Source organism: Melozone crissalis, unplaced genomic scaffold (assembly GCF_028551555.1).
Source record: "Melozone crissalis strain CALT ecotype California unplaced genomic scaffold, PUWL_Pcris_2 ptg000027l_1, whole genome shotgun sequence".
NCBI lineage: Eukaryota > Metazoa > Chordata > Aves > Passeriformes > Passerellidae > Melozone > Melozone crissalis.
Genome location: NW_026535805.1, coordinates 82,934,930 through 82,962,667, shown reverse-complemented (window position 1 = coordinate 82,962,667; position 27,738 = coordinate 82,934,930). Strand labels below are relative to the sequence as shown.

Here is a 27,738-nt window from a genome sequence, read left to right as displayed (position 1 = left end):
AGTCCTGTAAGAAGCTACAGATCAGATGCAATGTTGGCTTTATGTACCCTCAGAACGAGTTCCCAAATACATCAAACCTTTTCTTTTTCTCTGGGCTCCTTCAGACTGGAGTTGCACTGTGTCCAAGTGTCCATTTTTGTCTCGCATCCTCTCCTTACCTTGGCTGTAGTCTGGTGGCTGTTGGCAGCAGAATTGGTTGCTTTCCGTGCACCTTCCTCCATGGGATGATTTATTGTCTGCAGCAGGAAAGGCAGTCAAGTTCCAGAATCAGGGCCCGTCCATGGATAAAGGGACTTAAAGTAGGCACCTAGGTATATATCAGACTCTGAGAATAGTGGGAAAGCTTGCAACTCCTGCTTAAACCTTCTGATAACAAAACAGTGATTCTCAGATCTTTGCAGGATCAAAACCGCATTGGTGTAATCCAGGTGTCCCCTTGGCACTTGCTCTGAGTTTCTAAATAGTCATTTCAGTTATCTTCTGATCATTTGATCATTATAAAAACATGTGAAAAGAGGGTTTTTTTGCATATATTGATTGTACTTCCGAGATTCAGATGTGTAAATCTGTGGATCCTAATGCAGTAATCATTAGAATATATTCTAATTTATTTATTAGAATATCTCTAATTTTCATTAGAGATTAGGCAAAAATCTATGATCTACCATAAAGAAACATTTTTTCATTCAGTTTTCAAGGGAGAACGTCATAGTTGGTATCCCTTTGGTTGTGGAAAACATCGCACAGACAGATAGTGGCCCATTCTTAGGAGAAGGCAGCACCTGTATTCTTTCCTGAGAGCAGAAGGTGCAAAGTTAACACCCTACACAAGCCTGTCCCAAATTTAACCCAGTGACCTACTGCATGCCTCCCTGCTCTTCACATATTAATCACCACAGACACGTTCCAAAGGACATGCCAGTTTGTGTCCCAAGGAAGGATGAAGGATGTTTTGACCACCTGCTAACTTGCAGCAAAGATGAAAAGCTTGCATTTTAGGGGGTAAAACAAAGAGAGCAGATTTTTCCCATAACAACTATGCAGTATGACAGGAGAAAATGGGGTCGGGTTGCTTTCCCAGCCACTGCAATTTGTGTAGTCAAAGGTGTTCACAGTGGTTTTGGCCCTAGCCTCTCAGGCAGGTAGAACTGCTACCACTGGTTCTGCTAATAGACTGGAAAAGCAGTCGTTAGTACAGCTTAGTGAAGAAAAGGAAAAAATTTTGAGAGAACTTTCCTGTTTGCTTATTTGTGGATTTTTTTTTGTGATTGTTTTTTGGTTTTTAATTTTTTCTTTTTTTAAAAAGTGAAAACAATGCTCATTTTATAGCAACCAAAATTTAAAGTACAGAGTTTCAGCAGTGAACTCCACTTTAAGCTTGAGAATAGAACATAAAGGAAATTAATAATTTTTATACAAACAACTTGTTAGCGTAATCTTTGACATTCAAAGGCTGCTGAAAGGAGCTGCACAGTGCTGTTGTTCATCATTTGTAGTTTCCAAACTTTGGTGTCATTAGGGCAATATCAGCTGTGTCTTTGTTCTCAGCCATGTTAGCAAAAGAGATGTCAAATACAGAGGCACCTTCTTTACTATCCTGAGAGACTGTCATACTGGCAAGTGACCTGGATATTTGACAAACCATTTGTACTTCTGCACTTCCATCATTTCAGAGGGCATTTCTGCAGTGTGAGTTATACATATATGTACACATATGCCCACACCCGTACACATGAATTACTTAAAGGTTTAGGAAAAAGGGGGAAGCCATAACACTGTATCACTCCTCAAGTAAAACCCCCAAATACTCATTTAAAGCAAGAAAAGCAGTGGGCATTTGCCAGAATTTCCAGCCCCTGTTTGTGTGGAGACCTTAAACTTTTTCAGAGGGCTTACCAAGCTGGAAGGCAAAATAAAAACAAACCACTGTTTCATTTTTCCCTCTCAGATTCTTTAATCTGGCAATCCAGCTCACCCAAGAACAATCCAAAAGGTTACATCTTACCAAGGTCCTGAAACCATTGACTACTTCAGAAGAACATAATGTGTTGTTTGTTGTGCTTGGTGGTTTCCTGGCAGTGTTTCAGTGTTGGGCATTCCCCATTCTGCTTTGAATAAGCTATTTTGAGTAGCAGACTTAGTTCCAGTCCCCTTCACCGTGGCCAGCTACTGTAAAGAGCAACGTGAAAGCTGTGAGAGGAGATTTTATCCAGAAAGAGTTCTGTGTTTCTTGCTTTCCATGTTCATATATGTCAGTCAAGTAGCTTCTGAGAAATAAGGATAGTGGACAGTTTTTGTGTTGTTCCTCCTGTTTTCCTACCTGGTCTATGTGGAAGATGTCCCTGCCAACAGCAGAGGAATTGTAACTAGATGATTTTTAAGGTTCCGTCCAACCCGAACCATTCCCCCGCACATCTACCGTGCCTCTTTCCTGAGGGCATCATCAGTTTATTTACAGAACATTGAAAATTCATGTTAAATTAAGCCTGACTCACTCAGTGTATGAATATTAGTAGTATAATTATATAATTTTTACTGAGTCATAAAAACATTCATGTGTATACTTTGCCTAGTAGGCCTGTATAGAATGTATAGGTCAATGCGTATACTGCGTGTAAACATTATTTGCATGTTAACTAAGGTCCCTAAAGAATGTGAGCTCTCATTACCTTGTTCATCGGGGTTACTCTCTCGAGAAACAATAGCAACACAACCCTCTGAAGTCGAGAAATAGGTTTTATCTCTATATGGAACACAAATCTGTTTGGACTTGTCAAAGCAACCTCCACTGGGGATCCCTGACTCCTTATGGTACCAATCTCTGAACAACCTGAAGCACAATTTCTTTAGAGTAGACACCTGGGGTTTAAATAAGCATTCATCATGGAGACTACAGGCATCCTGACAGTACTTTAAAAAAAAAAGATTCAGTGTAGACATGAAGCTGTGGTACACTTTTGCTCATGTGTGCATTCTACCAATAGCAAAATCATTGTGAATAAAAATGCTACAGATTAAAGTCATATTCAGCAATTCTGTTTAAAGGTCTGCAGGATCAGACTCCCTCTTTTGGGGGTTTTTTTTGTTTTGTTTTTTAGGGGTTTTTTTGTTAGTTTGTTTTTTGGTTTTTTTTCCCGCAGTATCTATCCAGTTGTGCTGTAGGGTCTTAGTCCAGTTTAAGAAAAGCAATGAATGACTTTGCAGTGGGACTTAATTTCAACATCAAAGCCTCTGCACTGTGATGACAATTGAGCTGTTCAAAAACAGCCATTCCACAGTCTGCAGGATACATCCCTGTTCCTGTCAGTTTAGCTAAGGAAGGAGTATCCAGTATTCTCATCTCCATTTGGAACCCATGTGAAGCTTGCTGTAGAGAAATGGGGCTCATGGCCCAGCCCTGCAGCCAGCTCAGGCACTGATGCTTCTGCCCACTGCCTGTGGTGTAACCCATGGAGGACCAGTTTGTGTTCCTTGAACCACTTGCTGTTCTGCTGTTCCACAATTCTGAGGGTGCTCCCTGGGCTGTGGACGCTCAGTGGGTTGGAGCCGTGCAGCCTCCTCGGCAACAGGAGTTCTTGCCTTTAGGAGACGTTAGCAAACATCTGCAGGGCCCTGCTGTGTGCCCAGCCAGACCTGCCTGTCTCGAAGGCCCATGGTTAAATTCTCCCTGGGTCCCTTAGCTGTCCCCCTTCCCACTCACAGTCCAGTGAAGGTCCTTCTTCAAGGCACTACGGTCAGGAGCACCAGCCGTCACTCTCGGGAGCAGCAGGTCTGCAGCTGCTGGCCAGGAATGCTCTGCAGTGTCTTTTCCAGTTGTCCATGTGCATTGTGCTTTACAGCAGAAGCTACTTGATCAATGTGAAAAGTTCATCTCTTAAGACAATCTTGCTAATGGCCCTGGCACCCACATTGTGTTTGGCAGGAGGAAGTCCATGTAGCCTGGCGGCCCACAAGTCTATTTTCAATTATCTGGGGTGCTCAGAGAAGAAGACATTAATATTGCTAAGGATGACATAGCAAATTACTACTGCTCCCTAACCTTTTTAAATTGCTAACACTGTTGTAATCTGTAATTACAGAAATCAGTGTGAGAATTGTGGCACAGTATAATTATCTTTCCTGATACTTTATTGCTGTATGAATTATTAATCAAAATCAGTCTTGTGTAGTATTTGCGGCAACTAAGAAGAATAATCTATAATTAAATTTCGTTGTTTCTATTTTTGTGCTGGTGTTTTATGATGTTGTAATTGATAATTAATTGGTTAAAAATTCACACAATTCTTGGGAGTTTCATATGACTATGACTGCTCAGTATTCAGCATTTATTAATTGAATAATGGGCTCACTGAAGAGACCTTTGTATATAGTCTGCTGTCATTACAATGAGCTCTCAAAAATGGTGAATTAATCATTAGGCCTTTCAATAGTTTCTTTTTAAAGAAAAGCAGTGACAATATAATCATATCCTTTGTTGTTATAGCTATAATTGAGAGATCGTAATAACCAATTATAAGCATGGTCATTTTAAGAGCTCTGAAGTGTCAGTTATTGATAACTTTCTTTAAAAACAAAGTGTTGATTACACAGAACAAGTCTTTTCATAGAAAAAATATTAGGAGATGGCGAAGGAAGCCTGGAAAATTATTTTCCTCCCACTTGCCACTTAAAAACAGTGCATGTTTATCCCTAAAAACTGTCAAGTCTGATGTGCTTCTGCTGCCAATTGTCAGAAGTACAAGCTGCTCTCAACTTTTTTCATTATTTTATCATCATTCTCCCCATTTTTTTCTGAGTACCTTTTGCTAAATTGTTAGCAGGGAAAAAAAAAACAATAGAAAATGTCAGAACAAAAGAGCATTTTTTCACACTCTCTGCCTGAATCTCATTGAACAGAAATACTGTGAGACATTTACGTGCAAATCTGTAATGCAGACTCCAGCTACTACTGACCAAAGAGCCTTAGATATGTTCAAGTTGGCCACTTGAAACTGTTCCTTAGATTCTTCTGCTGTTAGCGGAGCTGATTGAGAGAATGTGAACTGGAACTAAAAATACTCTCAGTTCAGTATTGATCCTCTCTTAACACAATAAGGAGAAAGTTGGAAGTTGCCTTGCATAGCAGGACATAAAATGTGATCTCCAGCTTATGTTTCCAAGAAAAAACTGTGGTTCATTTTACACCAGGTCAGGCACTGCAATTCCTAAATGCGGAATCACAGTGTTATATGTTGGCTTCTGTATTAAAATGTAGCATTACAGGCATAACGAGGAGAAACTGATAAACCTTTTTAGACCTTTGCAGTGAAGTTGTTGGGAGTCCTCTGTGCACCGTTATAGATGTGATGTCCTGTTTACATTGCTTAGGATACAAGGAGGGAGACGAGATGATGCCTTTAGGTCCCTCTTTTCCCCCATCCTTGCTGGTGGTTTACCACAGACAGACTACAAAGACACTTCTGCTGCAGTTTATGCACCTATTTATGAGTTGAATTTAGCATTGTATGGCTTCTCATGTCCTAAACCAGCTGCTCTGCCGGAGCCACTGGGTTGTGGGAGTTCCTGGTGTCAGTGGCACCCACCACATGTAATCTTTGGACAGATGTTCTCTACTGCTTGCCTTCAACAACTTGATCCCCACACAACTTCAGTTCCTGTTTGAGAAAGGGGAGCACCTGGCAGCATGTCCATTGCTGTCTCCCACAGCTGGGGACACGGGATGCAGAGGTCTAGGAAGCAGGAGATTTGGAGTTTTGCAGTGGTTAGTAGGTCAGGAAGGATGGATAATACAAGGACATTTGTTGTTGGACAGTGGAATATTGTCTGTGGAATATTGGGCAGTGGAATATACACGCTGCATCATGTAAATATTCATCCCATGTAAGCTTGTACTCTCAGTAATGTGGCTCCAGATATTTTTATTAGGAGTAACTAATGCTTTTACATATGGAGTGAATTCTTTGCCCAGTAACATTCAGCAGTGGTCAGTTGTACATATGCTTTATTGCAGTGACTGTGAAATCCCTCAAGGAAAAACTAAGCAACCATCCTGCTATGAGGATGGAATACTATTTTGGTTTATTTCAATGGTCAGGTATCACAGCCTCTCCAGGCAACTTGTTCCTCAGTTTTAACTTGTTCAGTCTAAACCTCTGTTGTATCAAATTGTTCCCAGAGTCTGGCTCGATCATGTCATGGACCTTGCAGGGGGACCCTGTATGTACATCCAGGCAGTCTGCCATCCTAGAATTAAGTGTGCCCAACCTTGCTTTAGCTCCAGAGAGCAGAGAAGCTTGGGCACGTTGAGCAGCATGATCACAGCCAGATGTGAGCCAGTTTCTGAAGAAATTTCACTGCTAATATGCTGAAAATTGTCCCTGCATTCCTCCTCTGTTGAATACAGTTTATCCTAAGTTATTTCCAGTCTGATGCAATTTCTCAGCTTATGGCAACTGAGTTTCTCTAACAGCATTTCTAAAGGTTTTGTCAAAGAATTTCTGAAAGTCAACACTAATTACATGTACCAGTGTTCCTCACTGCTAATTTGACACACTTCAGGAATTCTAATAGAGCCCCTCAGAAACATGACTTCCCCTTGCAGAAGCCATGCTGCTTTGTCACGATGATAATTTGCCTGGTTAAGTGCTCTGTAGCTCTGCCATGATAAAGATTTACCTTTTCACATAATTAGCCCAGTTCTGATGCAGGACTTTCTGGTGTGTCTTGATAAGATTTTCTCTCTCCTCCTGTTTCTCTTTAGAAACAGACACCACATTGCCTGTGCTCCAGTGTTGTGAGGCAGGAGCTGGTTTTTTGTGATAGGTAATGTATTTTTGGTAGCAGCTCAGTCAAAGTGTTTATGAGTTCCTGGAGAGTTTTGGGTGAGCACCAGCCAGTACAGACGATGTGCTGCAAACCAGAGTGATTTGGATGTTCCATAAGCAACATCTTTAGTCTCCTGAGGTTTTGTAGGCTTCCTCCATGCTGAAGAGTTTGGTGGGATCTTCCACCCATCACCATGGAAGGAACTTGTAAGCAACCTTTTATTTCACTTCACTGCAGTGGCTGGCCTTTACCAGCAACTTTTTTGGCTCAGTTTCAATGGTGCTTTCCTTGCCCACAATAGTTCATGCCAGTTTCTGGAAACTTTTGTTTCATAGAGGCTTTTTCTGGCAGCATGGTGACCTATATGCAAACAAATGCACAGCATGTTCTTTTGAGCCAGAGAAAGGCTTGCTAAGACATTCCCTTTTCAGTTTGAAGAAATACGAAGTGTGTAGCAATGATTTCCATGAATAAGGTTCTGCAAACTCAGCATAATACTGAATTCAGCAAAAAATGATGCAGTTTGAATTAACACTGTGTAAAAGGCTTGCAGCCCAGCTTGCCTCAGAGTTCAGAGATAATACCAGATCCCTGGGTCTTTTTATTCCAAGGATAGAGGAAAAAAAAGAGTTTAATTCTTCTAATTTTCGTGCTACTGCATGCCAAAGTCCTACAGTGACCTTTTCTCTTTGCCCTCTAAACCCTTTCCCTGTGAAAATGAACAATATACTTCCCAGTGAAGGGTTTCACCATCTTGCACCTTTCCTGCAGGATAAAGCCCTCTTGGAGAGGAAACACCTCACGTCTGGAGGTCATGTGGTCGATGGCAGACTGTGGAAAAGGAAAAACTGTAAATCACTGGTGTTGAAGCATTAAAATCTGATAAATAGGTGGTCCTGAGCCGTAGCCCAGCCCCGGTTTCCCTGTGCGCAATGCAGGGCTCGGGCGCTTCCTAGAGCGGTCAGGGGCACGGGCAGGGGGAAGTCTGTGGAAGGCTGAGGTCACAGCTGCCAGACAGGGCATCCATGTGGATTCTCAGGGGCTGTGGGAAGGTGAATGGCATGGATCCACCTTCAGGAAGCCCCTGGAGTCACAGCAGCAGCCTTGGGAAAGTATGATGATGTGAGCAGCGGGGTGCAGGTCCTTGGGAGCACAGGTGCCGTTTACAGCCCCAGCACCTCAGGACTGCACTGCTCAGGTTTCACAGCAGAGGAGACAGGCTTGCTTACCAGTGGGGAAATACACCATGATATTTTCAGCACTTCACAGCACATGCAGCAATTTAAAAAAAAAAATACACTTGATGAGAGCTGTAGTTAAAAAGTGAGAAATTACTAATTAGTAACTAAGTAATTTGGGGTTTGATTCACACAAATTGTACTATTACTGTAAGAGAGGATTGCAATTTCAGGCTAGCTGGGGTTTGGTGGGTTTTTTCTAAGGCACTGAAAATATAATTGATGTGCTGTTCATTATCTGCCAGGTGTCGGGTTTCTTGTCCTTTTTTTCATCATCTGAGATATTACAGGCATAAGACATGCCTGGAAAATAAAGGGGGGAAAAAAAACTTACTGCTTTCCCCTTTGCATTGTCATTTGCAACTCTCAGGTTTTCCCACTAGATTGTTCTTGTAAACTCTTTCATTTCATAGCACGCAAGAGTGACCACTTAGAACATCATTATAGTGCTATCGTTAGCATCAGAATTTAGTTATACAGAAAGCTGTGAGTGAGATGAGCTAAGTGTCATTTTCTCTTTTACCTTGGTGGAGTGCTAATAGCATGATTGCTGTCAATTCTTCTCATTAGTCTCAATTTATGCAGAGAAATTTTTTTTATTATTTCTAGTTAAGAAATCCAGCTGGTATAACTCACCCCCCGAAGTGTCTCCTTCCCCTGCCTGTATGCAGATCAATTAGCAGCTATGTATCTTCTCTCTACATGTTAAGTTGTTGAAGGACTAATCTGTGTTCATTGGTTGTGGGTTTTTTTCTGTTCACGTAAGCATTTCAGCTGAGTGCTCAAAAGTGTAGCATGAGTCAGCATAAAGATTGAAAATGCCAGTAAAAGAAAATCTGTAAGCATTCCATTAAGACTTCCAGTAATATTACAGCTTTGCTCTGTTGGCAAAAATACCTATTCTGTACAGAGTCATCATAGCCAATGGCTTAAAAATACTCATGTAAAGGTGGGAAGATGAAGTCACCATTGAGAAGTTTAGTCAATATAAGTAACAAGTCTGTCCTCTTAAATCCATTCTTGTCTGGATGATTCGTGTCTTTCAAGTGGCACTGTAGGAAAATGGTAACCTAGTTTGAGAAGAGCAAGAGAAATAGTTTGAAGTCATGTTGTGTCTAGTGATGTGCCTGTATATTGCACTAGCAGAGGAGAATGCTGCAACAATCCACAGGAAAAAGTAGCAGAGGAGGAACTTGCTTTCACTTGATACAATAGTCATGTATTTACAGTGTAGCAGTACTCTACCAAAATACCATCATCTTACCCTTAGCCCTTGATGCCTCTGAATTTTACCTCTCAGAAGGCCGTTGTTATTCTAAATAAGGAAAAATAATTCCTTTAAAATGCTGCAGGTTTGTGCACTTGCACAACTTTCCCTTCAGCAGTAGGTAGAGTAATACATACCAATAATCCTTTTCCCCATGTAAGCCTGAAAACAAGTGGGTTTGGTTTGGGATATATAGTCTGCTCAGTCACAGGCTTTTACACCTTCCTACTCAGAGAAGTTGAAATGGGAAAATAATGCAAAAAGGATTTGGTTAAATGCTGGGGAAGATGTTTTTAGTAAATTAATTACTTCAGTATATCAAGTGCAAAGGGGGTTCATGCAGTGTGGGGTATTGGGGGGAGCTGTTTCCCTCCACCATCACCACTGCAAATCTAGTCTCCATGTTCAGAGACTTTGCCAGTTCTACATGTGTCAGAAACTGCAGAACAACAGGCAGAGAATTTCCCTGACTAAGACAGTAGCAATGGGTGTGTAATGGGTGTCTGACATCATTCCAACCTCTGCTCTTCAGTCAGAAGAGCCTCAGCAGGAGCAGCCTCAGCAGGAGCAGCCTCAGCACCTATGGGCTGCCTGGGGCTGCACATCCATTCAGGTGAAGGGATTTTTTGGGTCTGTGGGTCTGGAATTTGGGAAGATCTACTCTTCTGTAAATGGCATTAAGCCACTGATGAAGGCATGTTGCTTTAGCCATACATGGAAACAGATTTCTTCTGAAGCTGCTAAATATCTTTCTCTCCCTCTTAAGGCTTAAAATTCTGATTGAGAAAGTAAGTTGCTGTAGTCAGTGGCTTGTCTTTCTCAGGTACAGTTCCACCTTACCTTTTACTTGAGCTGAGGTCTTCAGTGTGACTGTGTAGTACTGCCTGTCTGCTGGAGAATAGACCTGGGGGTTTGAGGGGTTTTTCCCTTTGATCTGAAAATATCAGAAGCAAGCACAAAGCCCTTTTTTTCACCATTAGAAAACCCAACAGTCACTCTAGCTTTTTTTTTCTAAAATCTTCTAAAATTTCCAAAGTCCCCATGTTATTGCCATTACTAAACTGGAAATTGGAGATGCATAGTAGGTGGTTGAAGAAAAGCACTTTTCAGTCTGTCTAAACCCTATTTTGGTTTTGAGGGGGGAAGTTGGTGGGGCAAGTAGGTAATCCAAGCATGACAGGGTGAAATCCAGTGGCATCAAACCAGTATCATTCATGGTATGTTTCCCTAGGAACATTCTTGAATTTAAGCATTAATGGGCTGCTTGGCTGTGGTCTTGAGGTTTACAGATATTGAGCTGAATCTCCCCATAGCGTATCCACCCAGGGATCGTGCTGCTCCTCACCATCTTGTTTGTGCTTTCTTCTCCCTTGTGCCCTGCAGGGTGTGAACGGCATGTCTGTGGATGAGAAGACTGACTCCCCCATGTATGTGTATGAGTCAACGGTGCACTGTACCAATATTCTCCTCTGCTTAAATGACCAGCGGAAGCAGGACATTCTCTGTGACGTGACGCTGATCGTGGAGGGGAAGGAGTTCCGCGCCCACCGGGCTGTGCTGGCTGCCTGCAGCGAGTACTTCTTGCAGGCCTTGGTTGGGCAGACGGAAAATGACCTGGTGGTCAGCCTGCCGGAAGAGGTACAGTATGGGCACCGTGCCCCCACCGTAACAGGGTACCCCTTCCTCCCTCCTGGGGAGGAAAACCTCTGTGGTATGCTGGGGTGGCAAAGGGAGGGGGGCACAGGTGTCAGTGGCTGCCCCAGCGCGGCTCAGGATGTGCTGTTTGTGTTTGGGTGGGTTGCAAATCACTGAAGGATGGACATGTTCACACCATGCCGGCCTTCTGGAGGCAAAGCTTTAGGACGCTTCAGCTCGCCTTTGTCTCTGCTGCTGAAGGAATTGCACCCAAACATTTCATTACGTAGCCTCGTTCAGGGCAGTATGAGGACCCTTATATTCCTCTGCTTTTCTAGACAGGAAATTTGAAAGGAGTGATGTGACAGCTACATGGCAGGTTATTGTTGAAAAATCATTTGAGCTGTCATGTTGTTGGGAGTTTCATTGCTGTCCACCCCTCTCTGGCAGCTCATAGCTTTATTCCACTTCTTTCCCCTCTCCTGCTCCTCATTCAGTCTGGCTTCCTCACAGCTCCCCTCATAAAGAGTTTGGGATTTAACCGTGTTTTCCCCCAAGAAACCATGAACTCAGTCTGTCAGAGAGCAGAGGTTTTGTCACGCAGCATAGCTCCCACAGCAGGAAACCCAGGGACGTAGAAAACACATACCTCACTGGAAAGTTTACTTTATTTTATCACAGAATCTCACTGGCTGGCTTCCACCCCCACTGTAATTTCCTCACAGCCGTAGAGCTGTGACGGCACAGCTACCGTAGGGCACGCGGGTGGCTTTGCTGCCCACAGAGGGGAGGTGCATCTCTGCTGCCTTGGCACTGCCTGCCCGGTGTCTCCAGCTGGGAAGGGTGGCATGGGGAGAGTGTCAATGTACCCAGGGCACAGCACAGCAGTCACTCAGTGGGAAGGTGCTCTGGCATATGGAAGGTTTTTCACCATCTTTTGTTTAACGCCCTTGAGGAGGCATGGTGTGTTTTTAAATGATGACAGGTCCCAAAATGTCACACATCATTTTCCCCACTCTGGTTTAGTTCTCCAGAGACTTCAGCAGCGTTGTAATGTTGTCACAGCACAAGTTGGAGAGCTTTAGAAGTAGGTCACTGGCTGTGACTTCATGAGTCCTGACACTGAGTATTACTCATGAAGACATTCAACCCAGACATTTTGCATAGGAGTTTAGAGGACCCGCTAGGATGCACACTTTGATTCTGCAGTGTCCACTAATAATTTCCAGTGGAAGAATCGAGTCTCAGTCAGTTGCATGGCTTTCTTGCCACAAGAAAGGGTAGGAGCAGAGAAGTGACAAAGCATGCCCAAGGGTGCAGAAGTGTGAAATTGCAGTGCTCTTCTATGAAGTCTTAGTGAAACCTCTGTGTACAATTCAGATCCTGTTACATAAAGAAATGTTCAGAAGAATGAGCCTGGCCTAAAGGAGGAGAAGAAAGGACCATGGCAGGCTCATACTGCTGGTGTGACAACTGAGATGTGCTGCAGCTCTAGTTAGGCAGAGGAGCTGAAACAGCCGAGAGGAGGAATTTCTCTCTAATGCCAAAAGACACTGTTGGCTCAAGCACTGATTTCAACCAGCTTTCAATAAAAGTAGATTGGAAATTAGATCTCTAATGCCAGCAGCAGTGAGGTGCTGAGCTGCAGGCCAGTGGAGGGGTCATGATGTACTTGCACTTGGTCACCCAGTCCTATGTTAATATGACACTAAAGACTTAAAATACAAAGGTTTGTCTTTCTATGTGTTTTATATGAGATGCTGTCTAAGAAAAAAATCCTCCAGTTCAACCATAAATCATTTCTATTTAAGTGAATCGTCTTCAAATAAATGAAGTATTAGAGTTTTACATTTTAGAATGTATCTCAATGAAAGATCAAAAAATTTTTGTGACTTAGGTTTACAGTGGCTGCTCTTATGGCTCCAGTGAAGCTCGTGGAGTTGCAGAAGTAGTGAACCTAGTTCTTAAGGTTTTTCCAAGTACTTTGAAATCATCATGCCTTACCCAAGACCAACACTGCTACTTTGCTACATGCTTCTATTAGTAGCAGAAGAGCTACTAAAAGAGCTACTAGAGCACGAGGGCTTTGACTTTCGCATCCTGGAAAAGAACTCTCTTGGCCTATTAAAAGAGCTAATGACAGTTACCAATGTTTACTTGTACAGATATTTTATTTTCCACATGCAAATTAATTGCTGCTAAACGCATTTAATCTTAGTTTTCTTATGGCTACTTTTCTGAGGTAGCTGTGTGTGAGGTGGTCAGCTAAATAATTTCCTCACAAAAGCTAGTCACTCACAAGGAGAGCAGCCTGATGCACCTCACTATTTCTCAGTTACTCCTTGGTTAAGATGCACATCCCTGCTTCTGGTGCTGCTCAGCTTCTCAGTGCTGGGCGCTTTGATGGCGCCTGTGCAGAGATATGGGAAGTGCCTCCAACAGCATCGGAGCTCCCTGCAAGAGGAACTGAAACACTCCTGGTTTGTAAAAGCTGATAAGGCAGAGGAAAGAGTTATATGGCATTTAAAGAAGTTAGCAGGGTCATCTTTGGTTCACAAGCTAAGGATGCTTCCCAAGGCTACTGTTTTCAGTCTGTGGGCTGCAGAACTCCGACAGCAGTGGTACTCTTTAGGTATCTGTGAAAACTGACTTATTCTGTCATGTAGGGGGTTATTCCTCCAGTGACAAAATTTTAAACAAAAGCTGAATGTGAATATCCTGAGCAACTACTTTTTATGCTTAGACACAATTTATGTTGGTGTATAATACAGAAAAACAGATACTGCAAAGAATTTTTAAATGTAGTCTTCACTATTCAAAACTTCTCCAAATGTAACAATTGTTCATAAATTTACAGAGCTATTTTTAAGTCAGCCACACAAACACTGTATTTTAAATCTGAGTATAGTTTGAAAACTGCTGAAGTACGTTGTGGAGAAAGGGCATTGTTGTCACTATCATTTGTCAAAGGTTTGGTGTTGGAGCTGAATAAAGCTTTATATATAAAGCTTTTACGTTCATGTTATGTTGGTGTGAGGAAGCTTAACATCAAAGAAAAGAACTTACTTCTGATTATTCAAAGCAGTAAATCTGCCTCTGAAGTCTAAACTGCAGACTTTTTTTACTTCATAGCATGTTGGAGTCATTTTGTTAATCTGGCATCCAGACATTGTTAACTGTTGTCTAGCTAAACAGGGGACAGATGTTTTTCACATTATTTCTTGTTTATATCCAGTTACAAGCAAGAGCAGTCTTTACAATACACCAGTCATTTCAGCAGGGAGACGCTGTGCACACACAGAATTGGGACTCGTTGGATTTAGAGGGTTTCAAACCACTGCAAAACCTTGTGTTAGACATTTCAGGTTAGTTCAAGCATGTCTTAACAGGCCTCAGTTCAAACCTTTCCTTAATTAACTTAAACAAAGTCAGTATGGAGCTAATTCTGCACTGATTGAAGAGTTTCCATAAACCCTTTTGTGCTGGCCTTGGTAATTTGATTTTGTACCACACCTTTTGTTAAGGCAACATATTTCAGTGTGTAGACAAGCTGCCCAGAACAGCTGCATAATAGCAAGAGCTCAGATGGGGCCATGGTGTGTGAACTATCAGCCCTCAGAGCAAGTTAGAGAAATGGAGTGTTTCAGCTTCCTACAGCTAATAAAAGACAGCCCCATTAGCTCTTAACTTCTATGTTTTTTTCTTCATTTTCAGTTTTGCCAAACAACTGGAACCTTGCCTGCTTTTACCCGGGGTGTTTTTCAGCAATTAATGCAGCTTTCCTCTAGCAGGTGCTGTTAAAAGCAACCCAGAATTAGTACTTTCAAAGAACTGAGTTTGAAGCTGTAAAGTTGGTTATTCACTCCATACCCCTAACTGTTGTTTTGTTTTATTTAATCACAAAACCTGGTCTTCCTTCCTCTAACAAGGCACTTAATTAAGTTTTTAATTTATGATAAGAAGTTAAATGGCACTTACGAGGTTTTTTAATGGTTTCCACTTCCCATCCAGATTACAAAAAAAGGTGTGATGGAGAGAGACACGGCTGTCAGCCAGGGGTATTGTAGGTCATGCCAATATTAGCTGGCAGCAGGCCTTTATCCAATTAACATTGCTTCATCACTGCAAGTAATAGCTCTCGAGTAGATGATTGAGTCATTCATGCTGTAGTGGTACTCAACTTTACTTGAGAAGGAGCCAGTGCTTCATCAAATGGGCTTTTTATTTGCTATTATTACCTGCCTAACTCTGCTAATGGAAGTGCACAGCAAGTCTGGATGGGCAAGGTGAAAGCTGGGCACTGGATAAGGGAGCATCTTCTGTGCAAACACCTTATTAACTTTTGTGAGCTGTGGGCACAGTTAAATGGTGAAAAGGCAGAAATAGAAACAGCAACAAGTAAAAGTTCCCAGTGGCATTTGATTCCTGTAGGTTAGAAGGAGATTCTCAATGTTGCTTGCATTTTTTTGATTTGGGAAATTACACTTGAAAGGAATTTTCACCATCCATGAGAGCACCAAATGCCTTCCTCTCAGATGAAGCTAAACAAAGGTTTTCTGAAATAGCAGATCCAGCTTTCTTTAGCACTGGTCTGATACCAGCCTTTGTGTTCTTTTAGAAACTTGCTTCCCCAGTAGGTTGGTTAGTTTTACCTGTAGCCCTCAAATTTCTTGAATCTGTTTCAGAGTGGTGACCTTTTTTAGTGCAATGAGCTGTCTGCTGGGAATGTTTTCTTCCAAGAGGATTAAACTGAACAATCTGTGGTGTCCAAGTCTTCCAAGGCGCAAAAGGAAGCAGCATCTCTTTTAGGATGAGGTTGTGGGATTTGTGCACACTGCTCTTTCCTTTGCTGTTAAGAGAATGATGTTCAAAAGAGATGTAAAGGCTGAATTCCTCTGCATTCTCTCTCCTTCGTTGGTGCAAAACCTGCCTTTTCCCCACAGGGTCTAGTCCTGTGAAATTTGTCATCTGCTTCTTCGTTAAGTCCCTCACACGGTGGGTTAAGCTTTGCCGGGAGAAAGGCAGGACAGGACCTCAGATTTGGGATTCAAGGCTGGCAAAAGCTGAGTGTGTTGGAAGGCAAAGGCAGGCAGCAGCACTCTGGGTGGGACTGAGCCAGGCATCTAACATTAGCATGGCTCGTAGCTGACAGGGAGGAGAAATACTGGCAGCTGCTAACCATCCATGCCAACCTGCCAGCCTGAGGGAAAAATGCTGGGAATTAGCCAACGAGAGATGATTGTGATGAGGAGAAAATCAAAGGCAGGATGCAGGAGGTCAACTATTAAATACCCTGCTGGCTAAAGGCACTTACTATTCCTTTTAATCTCTCTAGAAATAAACACTGTTCTCTTACTTTGTCTTTTTCCTTGCTTTGTATTCTTTGTATGTATAAATATAATATCTTTGAAGAGTGTAGGGACTGAGCTGGGAGTGCTCTGCACAGGAGCATAGAGTGAAAGAGGTGATAAATGTGGAAGAGAGGAGCAAGAGGGCAAAAAGTTTATTTCTCAGCTGGAGGGATGTTTAACACAGTAGGGAACAACAAAAGACCCTTTTTCGTTGGCACCCTGGAGATATATTAGGAGTAGCTAAGGTTAGCTCTCAGAGAATGGAAAGCAGTAATGTGGCTTTCTCTTTACATGACTGTATTGGCCATTGATGTTCCTCACAGATTGCAGCACTGGCCAAAATTATTCCTGCTTTGTCTCAGGAGGTGGCAAGAACCTGAAAGCCATTATTCCCTTCATCTGCAGAGCTTTTTGTGGTGGAAAAGTGTTATCTCCATCAGGCTTCAAACTCACTTAGGCTTCAACCTTACCTCAGTAATGCCACTTTAATCAGTTCATATGGATAGAAGCTTGGGTCTTTGGTTTGTTAAATTCCTCCCAGGGAATGTGTTATTTTTCATGCTGCCCCACAGTGCCGACGCTGACCGCACAGAGGGATGGCTGGAGGCTGCAGCTCTGTACTGAGAGTAAAACTGAGCATTTGGGTACTCTTTGAAGTCTGACATGACAGGACTCCAATGCAGGAGAAACTATGAGATGGAATTGGCTGGTGTTTTATGTATGTTGCTTATGTAGCACAGTGCAAGGTGCAAATGATGTACTTTGTTTCTAGTAGGTGAGCAATAAAACAGAAATGAGATCCTCAAGATGTGATATGAAATTCCATCCATGTATCACTGCAAAAGCTTCCAGCACTGCTTGATTTTTCATGCCTCAAGTGTGATGAAGAAACTAGCCACATACTTTTCATTCTGCATAGTGTAACTTCCATTATTTTCTGATGAGGGCTGTCTTGCTATTCATAACATTCTCTGATCTTCTCAGGTGGAGGAAAGCAAAATACATCTATGTTGTGGTGAGAGCTTAGGCTTCAAAAAGCAAAACAGAAGTCATATATACATGCATGTTAAGTAGAGAAAATCTTGCAATAGCTCCTTTCCCTCCCTTCAGCAGTAACTGTACAATTTATTTATGTATTCCAGCAGGCATGTGAAAGTGTACTGTGGAAAGAGATTGGGAGACGAATGCACAGAACAAAATTCACCATTGCAATAACTGCACTCTATTTTTTTGCCCCTGTTAGACTCCTGTCTGCCATTCCTGTTCAGTTGTGTTAGTGTTCAGGAAGACATAATCGTGGAAAAATTATAGGCAGGTGCTTTTATTGAACAGCTCTGGGTGCCAAATCTGACTCCAACACGGGTTTGGGATGAACATGTTTTTATACCTTTATCATTATACAACTATATATAAATTACTAAACTTATATTGTTCTATTGTATACATTGATTTCATCCAAGCATGGATGTTTGTAATTTCCATCAAACCCCCCAACATTGTTTCTCATGATTCTTGTTACGATTAAACAATAATTATATCCAGTTACCAAACAATCATCACATCTAACAATCATATAATTTATCATAGTCATTAAATGATTATACAAGTAAAACCTAACATTTTCCTAGGGCTTACCTTAACATTTTCCCAGGACCTACCAGGCCTATCCTTCCTTTCTAACTGCCCTGAATATTCCATGATTTTAGAAACATTTTATCCCTATACTGTCAGTTGGGCTGATGGACTGTGATTGCACTTGCTAGTGAAAAGGCAGTTTGCAGTGTGGAAACTTTCTTGATCAAATATAACAAACATGGTCTAAACTGTAAAAGATAGCTTGAATAGTAAATCCTATGTTAAGGGCACGAGAAGAAGCAATAGGAATGCATAACAGGAGGTGGATTGGTTTTGTTTGTTTGTTTGGGTTTTTTGTTTTTGCTTGCCGTGTTCAAATATGTATGAATGAAAATGAGATGGCTGAGCCATGACTGTGCCTCAGCTCTGTGCACTCTTTCAGGCCCTGCAGACTAAAAGATTTCTCCCTCTCCTCCCCCTCCACTTAAATTCTCTTACCTTTGCTTTCTCTCTTACATAAAAACCCCTTTCAATTTCATTAAAGACTTCAAACCAGGTATCTGCTCTCTTAGAGTCCCAAAATACAGGCTGGGCATTTGACTGAACTGATAGGTAAGGTCCAGTGAAGACACCTGGCAGCTTCACAACATCAGACACCACAACCTATAAGGTACTTTCTGATTACAGTACCAAGTTTTGTTCCCAAGACCCCCAAAAAATGAGATTTTAATCTTCATACAGCACTTTCTTACAAGGATTCCCTGGTGAATATTGTCAGACTGACTGTTTTTCTCAGCTACTAATGAAATTGAGCATGTTATGGGGTGGAATATACTATGTATTCAAATTATGCATTGCAACAGTCAACAAACATTAAACCTAAGAAGTATGGTTCAATTTGGAAGTGAAGTATGAGTTTTAGGTGAGCAGAAGGCAATTGAATCGTACTAGAATTTGGGAATTAGATGTTTTTTGTGAGTTTTGCAGAGTTGGATTTTTTTAGAGGAAGAAGTAGACACAAACATTCTGTTAAATTTGATGCAAGCTCTGAAGAGCAAAATGTCTGGTTTATTCCAGGATTTTTGTGCTGTAATGAATTTTCATCTGTCCCATTTTGACAAGGGACAGCCAGCAAACACCTCTGAGTCCCAGTGCAGTCTAACACTACTAAAAGCTTTGTCCTTGGATACTTTATTTACTTGAATAAAATAAATACATAGGAGCAGCTGTAGCTGGTCAAACTACAGGTCTAGCCCAGGCTTGGTTTGTTTAAAAAAGTGAGTTTTAATTTCTCTGAAAGCTCTTGAGAGGAGGTTTGTGTGGCTGTTTGAAGACTTAAATGAAAAGAAAGTATGAGGCATCTCTCTAGGAGGCATGTTGTAAATTACTGGGAAAAGATATCCAGAGAAGCCACTGGCAATTGCTTTGAAGCCAGATTAAAATAAACCGAAAAATTTGGCATGGGTTTTTAGCAACAAACTCTTCAATGATATATGTATGACTGCACATTGTTTCATAACTGTAAGGCAAATGGCCTTTGAGAGTGACAAAACTTGGACACCCCTTTAAGAAATTTGGTGCTCAGTACTGGTGTAGTTCAGCACACTTCAGCATCCTAAAAGAGGATACATCAGATTTGCTAATCAACCTTTCTGTCTCTCTCTTTGCTTAATCTGACCTTCTAAGAGTTGATGGCAATAAAGTGTGCATTTACCTGTGTCTGTTTCCCTGCACACAAAAGTAGTTGATTTTTTTTTTTTTTTTTTTTTTTTTTTTCATGTAGAAGCCTTTAAAAGACATTGTGGAGAAAGTTGACTTGGAAGTTAAATGGTACCCTGCTCCTTTCTGGGGGTCCACAGTCAAAATAACCATAGATGAACTGAGAATGGCAGAAAACTGCAATACTAAAACTTTCAGTAACACTAAGATATAAACAAGGTGTCACCAAACAGCTGGAATTGAGAGGTATCAGCTCTGAAGCTAAATAATGGCAATATAAAACCTTCAGCAGTAGATTTCTGAGGTCTCTTGTGACCAGATAAAATACTGTCATCACCTCTCTGCACATGCTGGAGTTGAAGTTGATGCATCAGATGGGAATTACAGCACAGGTCTGTGCATTGGGTCAGTGATGATTAAATCACCTTGTGTGAACCACTCAGCAATGTTTACCTCTCTCTAAATGCTCTGGTTCACATTACCTCACGTGGAGGTGAACCGAGCGACCCACAGCTGGCACAGCTGCTGATCCCAGAGCAGCCCACACGCCTGACCCAGAGCTTCCAGCTTATCAGCCCTCAGCCGGTTCCAGTCTCATTTTCTTCCCTCTGTACAAGGCACTGGAGCTTGTTGGACTAGCTGCAGCATTTCTCAGGCTGATCAGGGCGGGATGGAGGTGCTCACCTTACCTGGGTGACTGGTCCTGGGTGACAGATGGGGTCTGCTCTGTGTTCCCTGCCTGTTCTTCCTGCATCACTCCTGAATCCTGTGTGCTGCCATGGACAGCAGCTGCTGAAACTACACATCCAAGAGGAAGGTATGGTTGGAGGAGTGGGGCAGATCAGGATGAGCCTGTGAATTGCTACAGGCTTCCTGTGCCTCACCAGGAGGCCAGGAGCACTTTGAGGATGCTTAATTAGGAAATTTTGCTCAAGTGACAGCAGTTGCAGACCATCCCATATATCCCAAACAACAGAAGCAGGTTCCTAGCAAGACTTAATCTCTTCCAAAGAGAGCTGATCATTCTTGGCAAATGGGAGCTGTAGGTTTTCAGGACACCAGAAACAGGCCATCTTTCTTTTAGTGCTGAAGGAACCATATTTAGTTGAGTATATATTGCACCTGGTCCACATCATTCCCTGCAGCAGCTGCTCATCATTTCAGAGCAACACTTCAGAAAAATGGAGGTGTACAGACTTACTGTAAGGATGGCAGAGAGATTTGGCAAGGGTGAGCCAGGATGGATTCATGGGTGCTGTTGTGTTCTCGGGGCTTCCTACTGTTCCTGCAGTGTCAGATGTACTTCCCAAAGACAGGGCTCAGGTGGGTTTATGGAAGTAATAAAAGAGAAAGGAGACTATCTAAATAAATTAATTGGCCCAGAAAGGGACCTGAACAGTTCAAAGACATGTGGGCATCCAGTGTATTGTACTTGAAACACATGGTAATGCTCTGCTTGAAATTTGCTTGCTTTGAGTTGTGATAGGACCAAATTCCCACATCTCTGCATATACCTCTTACTTTAGGTTCCCAGAATGGATGGGAGTGCAGCCTGTGTTAATGTTTCAAGGTTTAGAAAGTAGATCAAAAGAAAAAAGAATTGTCTATTCAGACTTTACCAGTATAGTTCTTAGTTTCTGGAAAAAATCTGCTTGATCAGGTGGTGCTGGATTTTTGAGACTGTCATCTAGGAGGCTGAGACTACATTTCTGACTGTGTAAAGAAAAATTTTGCTTCTGAGAAATGTCTTGGGTTTTCATTTACCTTTGAAATTCAGACCTGTGGTTCTCTGTTTCAAGGGCCTGCAGCTAATAAGAAACAAGTCTTAAACAACTCTGAAAGCAAAATATCTTTCCATCTCTGACCACAGAGCAGTAGTACAGCGTGCCTAGCCTCAGATACACAGGCAGCCTTCAGAGAACATTTGCCTGTCAGAGGATTCCTGGTCAAGTAAAAACAGAGTAAGTTTGAGTTGTTTCCTGTTTCCTTCAAAGGACAATGTTGGAGCCAGTAAACTTTCAAGACAGGAAAAAGCTGTGGAGAGACAAAACCTGACAACTTCCCTTCTGATCTCCATAGAGGACTAGTGCTCATTTCTGTTTCTGGAAGAAGAAGCTGGACTTGAGGTGGATAGGTCTGAGCCATTCAATCTGCCTTTTGAATTCAACTATTTTTTAGCCTTATCTTTGTCTGACTACAGATTTTCTTGTTGTACTATGGATGGCTTTCTGCATATGGCACTTTTGTTTAGACATAAAAACAAATCAAGAAGTTTCTGTCTATTCCTTGATTTTGCTAGTTTTCAGGAGACTGAACACATCAAACCACATTTTAATGGGTATGTTTTAAATGTTGGAATTGATTTGTCAAATGCAAGGCACAGAAACTGGAGAGTTGCCTGTCTTTTGTAAGAGCCATCTCTCCTTGTCATTTTTTCCCAGTTTATATAAGCAGTAGCCATTGAGGTCACATAACATCTGTGCCATTGTCCAAGGAAGTGAAGAATGGAGAGATGTCCCTGAGATACAGAAGCACTGGGGCATTCTACAAAGAAACTTGTTCACATGTACAAAGTCATCACTGCATTCAAAAAGCAAAAATCATTGCTTTCAGTAGTGGCAGAAGCCTTTAAATCACTGATTTAAAGGCTTTTTTCCCTGTCTCCAGTGTATCTTGCAGTTGGAGGACTGAGAAGAACACCCAGTAAGGGCTACCTCAGGCTTGGTTTAGTTTTGCTTCCTTTTTAAAGATGAGCCTAATCCTTCTCTTAGGAGTTCTATCTCACTATTATGCATGAGCTCTCCAATTGGAAAACAGTTGAGAGGGCATACATAAGTAAATTTTTAAAGACAAGCATGTGATTACATTTCTGGCCTTTGTATTCAGCTGGTGGTACCCAGCCATGGTGATCCTAGCAGGAGCTGCACTGGACCTCTGCAAGCAGCTCTGTGGGGCAGACAGGCACTGCACACATAAACTGCTCTGCAGAGGGTTTCAGGTCAATCCCAGCCTTGGAGAACCAGGCTGTTTGTATCATCTGCTCTTGCACTCTCATTTTAGTTATCAGATATGGTTTTAATCTGAATTATTTGTCCAAGTTAAATTTTGGTTTTATAACTGCTTTTCTGCAGAGGAATTACTTAGCTAAAAGGCTGTGAGAATTTATGGTCATTTGTCACTTGTGCTTTCAACCTCTTGGTTGAATGATGAGGTGGTAGTAAAGACCTCTCTATTCTCTTTCAGGAACGGATATTTTACTCATATCTAGGCTTTTCTTTTCCCAAACTGCTCTAATTTGGGTAAAGAAAATGGTCAGGTGTCATATGTGTTCTCAAGAGACTCCAAAGGTGTCTTTTCTATTGTAAAAATCAGAAGAAATCGAAGTGGTTATAACTATTTGACCAATTCATTCCAACACTACTGTTTTCTTAAAGCCAAGGGTTTCATGAGACCTTTCTGTAATTAGTTGTCTGTGCTATCATTTTTTTTTACATAAAAGGGAGAAAGTAATTCCATTTGCAGATTGCAACTCTTGTCCATCTGTCAGATGGATGTGTATTTGCAAGATGAATGCCTGTTTCTGATTTCTCCCATTAGAACAGAGGTTACTCTGTCATTGTCCTCAGAAAGCTTTTGGACTAGCTTCCTTTGGTGTGTGCATGCCCTTTTTTGGTACAATGCCAAGTACCCTGTTAGGACTCTAGCAGTGACCAAAGGGACAGCATGAGTTTTGGGGATAAACCCTGTTCACATGGCTAAAACTCTGTAACACCACCACATTGATCTGCTGGAGAGTGATGGAGAGCTGGGCTCTGCCTGGTGTGCTCCCCATGCCCATCCCTGCTGAGGTGAGCCAGCTGCTGCCCTGCCACCTCTGAATATGGGCTTCTCCAGCACCAAATGTGGGAAGGACCTGGGAAGGCAGGAGCCCTTGGGCAGGCTGGCATTTCCACACCCTCTTTATGCACATAGTATTGGCACAGAAATGCTCTTGCTCAATCCTATCAGCTGCATATCATTCTATTCTGGGGAAGGTGAGAGCACTGCTGGAAATGACTCAGCTCCAAAAGGTATCAGCTTAACTGCTGTTACCCCCCAGAGTTGTTCCTTGCTTTAGGTTTTTGCAGTAGCTACCCTACAGGGGGGAAACATCACATTTTTAGAAAACAACAATGAGAAATGGCTGGCTGTCAAGCGAAAGCGTTTGTTCTTTGGAGTTTATATGGCTGATGAGTTCTCTGCACTTCAGCACTGCTCTGTTTTGCCAGGGGCTTTTAAAGGTCCTTGAGAAGCCTCTACAGCAAATGAGCAAACCTTGGCAAGATCCTGCATTACACCATGCCCTGCCCAGCATTCCTGTAGTTCTTACCATTTCCTGCCCCTTACACCATGGCTGTGACTTTGGACAGCAAGCATATTCTGTGTTTTAAATGTCTTTGCCTGTGGGGGTTTTACAGTGTGCAGTGCATTTGCACAGGGGCAGGGGGATTTTTGGTTTGTGTGATTATGTGCTGTTTTGTGACTGTTCTGTTTCCTCTCACATCCTCCTTCCCTGTCTCTTGTACCTGAAACACTAAATTAAATCTAACATAGCAATACTTTCAGACAGAGGCGACACTTGGCTGTGCCAGTTCCCCGGTGGCTTTGAACTGCTGGCTGCAATACTGCAAACACATTCAGACCCTGGCTTGGCCAGCAGTTCCCCCAGCTCTCTGCATGTTTGCTCTCCAGGCTTTATTTTACCCACACTATTGGAGACTCTGGAGTCACAGCCTATGTCTCATTGTTATGCATGGATGGGAAATATTCCTGTACTTATTTGCATTCATTAGCTGTTGGGAGCTCCTCTGTTGAGGTCTCTAGCCTTGTTTTTACAGTGCTTTTGGCAGTGTTTCTGCACTTGGTGTGCGAATTTTTATGATCTGTTGCATGTTATTCATGCAATTTCCTGCCCTGTAATGGTATCAGTTTTCCAGACACAGAGGAATACAAACGAAAACCCAGGAGCCTGCATTAGCATAAAATGTCCCAGTTCTGTCAGTTTGATTAATTTGTCTCTTTGTCTCCACTCTATATGATAAGTGCTATTAATGGTTGCAACACTTCATATGTCAAAGTCTTTCTTCCTAATGACTTGAAAATGTGGTTTATTTCCCCCTTTTTTGTATTATTTTTCTCATTTAGCATTCCACTCAAGTATAGATTTATGCCATGCTCTTTCATTATCTTACTGGTTGCAGCGCTGGAGTGATTACATATGGTGTAGGGTATGAGCAAAGATGCGATCCCAGGGGCAGCAGCTGCTGATGCAAGCTGAAAATAGATCCAGCGTATGCTCAGCACTTTTCCCAGAGGTCTTTTATTTATTAGGAACAGTCTTGGTACAGGACAGCTCGGACCCTCATTTAGCAAGATGACTTTTTGCCTTTCAAGAGCAGCACGGTGACTTTGCTCTATTTACTGACTGCTGTGTAATTTTTTTTTCCCCATCTCCTGTGGAAGCAGAGACTTTACCTAACATAAATTGTAATATAATCCTGATTTATAATGAAGTCAAGAAATGACAGGCTCCATTTGAAGTAATGGAACTTGACAGATCTAAGGTTTAAATTAAATAATCCTATTTGTAAGACAGCATTTGTACATGGTACACTGATTTAAAATGAACTTCGGTTCTTCTTCAACAAATCCTTTACCATTCTCTGTGTTTTACCTTCCATAGAGGGGGAAAAAGCTTTTAGGGGGACAAAGTTCATTTGAAGAGAACAATTTATTATTTGAAAACATGTATGGAACAATAAATTGTTTTCTTTCCCAAAGTTCTTGCAAATTGTTTCACAGGAAACAACTTTAATTGCAGAGGAAAAATTAATGTAGGTCACTTATTCAGGCCAAGCCACAGCTAACCTGCTTTGGTGGCCAGAAGAGGCCAATTGCTGAGAATGAAGGAGGGAGGATGCTGGAGAGAAAACAGTGAGGAGGGTTGTGGCTCCACTCTTCCCCTCCCAGGAGCAGAGGTTCATTCTCACAGTGGTTTCTGTGGAGGGAGAAGGTCACCTCCTCCTTGCTGTCCTTCCTTCCCTTACAGCTGGCACAGGGGGACACTCGAGGATGTTTCCTCCTGCCCCTGCACCCCACTTTTCTTCACCTGTCACTGCTGTACCAGTGCAGGCAAGCAGAGCCCCGGGGTGCACAAACGGAAAGGTGCTCCCGCCGTGGCTGCTGGAAGCTGGCAGTAAGCACTGGAGTGGGGGGAGGTTGGTGGAACAAAAGGCTTGCAGAGGAAAAAGAGACCAGGCAGGGAGCATGAGATGCTGCAGAAACGATCAAAAAAGGCAGTGGGATAAAAACACTAAAGATACAGTGTATGATTTTTTTGGCTAAGATTGAGGGAAGCTGTTTTAGAGAATGCCCCCTTCTCTTTCTTCTCTTTTCTCTCACTCAGCATTGTGGTTTTGCCTTCCTTTCTACCTGTATGTAGTTGCAGGTGCCCTCTTCAGCATCTTTCTTATTTTCCTTCATACCTGGCCCTTTCCCCAGGGGTCTGACAGATGCTCTCACGCTGGACCAGCCTCCCCTGCTCAGGCAGAAAGGTCCCAGTGTGCGTGTTCAGCTCAGTAAGGAGCCTGCTCTTCCTGTGCCACCCTGGCACCCTCACCCTCCTTTCCTGGGAACACGTGGGAGGTGTGGGAGGGCAGGGTGGGCACTGACCCACAGGGTCCCCTCGGCAGGGGGAGGGAGGGAGGGAGGGAGGGCAGCCTCTCCTGCCTGGGGCTGTGAGAGCCATCAATCCGGGCTGGAGCTTCAGCACCGTGTCTGCCCCGCAGGGAGTGGCTTCAGGGCCAGGCAGCTCCTTCCTCCTCTTTGTGGTGAGCTCCAGCAGCCAGTGAAGATGAGATGGCTGCTGAGGAGGGGATTGCTGGGGCTGGAGCCCAGCCTGGGGACATGGCACGAGAGGCTCCTGCTCCCACGTCCTGCTCTCTATGCGATTAAGAACTTTTTTCCCCAGTGCTTTCAGGGAATTAATAATTTATATTAATTAGTAACCAAGCCAAATCTCCCCAGTGCACTCAAGAAAGAACATGACTTTAGAATGTCACTGAGAAATGGGAGGAAAAACAAGGTCACAAAGCCAAAGTGGTGCAGGCCAGTGGAAGAGGTGAAGGCAGGGAGTATCCATGCAGCAAGCACGGCATTGATGTCGTGTGGGCCCTTGCTCCTCATCTAGGGAAAAAGCCAGCAAGGCCCGAGAGTAAAAATCCATCTAGAGGTTTTGGAGTTGCTGCTGGTAGCTTGCACACTGCCCATCTCCCTCCTCCAACAGACATGTGCATGGCTACAGGCGTGGCTTTCTGTTCACTTGGAATTAATGGGATTATATACAGCAGGAGAGGAGGCACAGTACACTGAATTCTGCAAATACAGAGCTTCAGCCTGTGCTGCTTGATCTTTAGAAAAATATAAGTAAAACAAAATAAAGTAGCAAGAACCAATTCCAGAGTGCTTCAGTGTGCACATAAACTGGTTTTCATTGCTCACAGCACACATAAATACTCGCTGGTGACTGAGGCAGCAGAGTAACGCTTAGCTGTTCGTTATTTTATCAGACAGTGATAATTGTAGTTAATATTTTCTTAGTAGTGTCTCTGAGAGTTTATTTATGCTGTTAATAATCTGAGCAGCTGTAATGATGCTGACTGCCAGAGCTGTAGCCTTTTAGAATCACTCCAGTGTGGCAATGATACGATGGTAATAGAAATCCAAAGAGAAAACGATCTTTTCGGAGCAGATGGGGCTAATTCAATCCCTTTCACACACATTCACGTTATCTAGTTTCTTTCTCACACTAGCATGCGTGGGTGCACGTGAGCATATGCAGTCACATACACACACACACAAATAGCTGTAAAGTCCCACCTTCTACCCTCTGAGGAAGTCAAGCTGGAAATGCCATCATTTTTCTGTGTGAAGTCTTTCTGGGGCTTCTGGGGTACATGGCATTTTCTACTCTTTAATTTCGGGGTAGATCTTAAAAATATCATGTATGAAGCAGAAAGGGGAAAGCCATTTCCTTGGGGACAGCCCAGAGCTGGGCACAAGGTCGTGGCTGCACTGGGATGCTGTTGCC

At 42.6% G+C, this 27,738-nt stretch overlaps 1 protein-coding gene across 2 annotated transcripts in view; it reads left to right on the top strand.

Moving 5' to 3' along the window:
- Nucleotides 1–27,738, top strand: part of BACH2 (BTB domain and CNC homolog 2) — a 183,189-nt gene that overhangs the window by 126,706 nt on the left and 28,745 nt on the right. For both annotated transcript variants that reach the window (XM_054279575.1, XM_054279574.1), the window contains one exon: nt 10,714–10,968. In XM_054279575.1, the coding sequence (XP_054135550.1) occupies nt 10,726–10,968 (243 nt within the window). In that variant the 5' untranslated portion in view covers nt 10,714–10,725. The remainder of the gene's footprint in view (nt 1–10,713; nt 10,969–27,738) is intronic.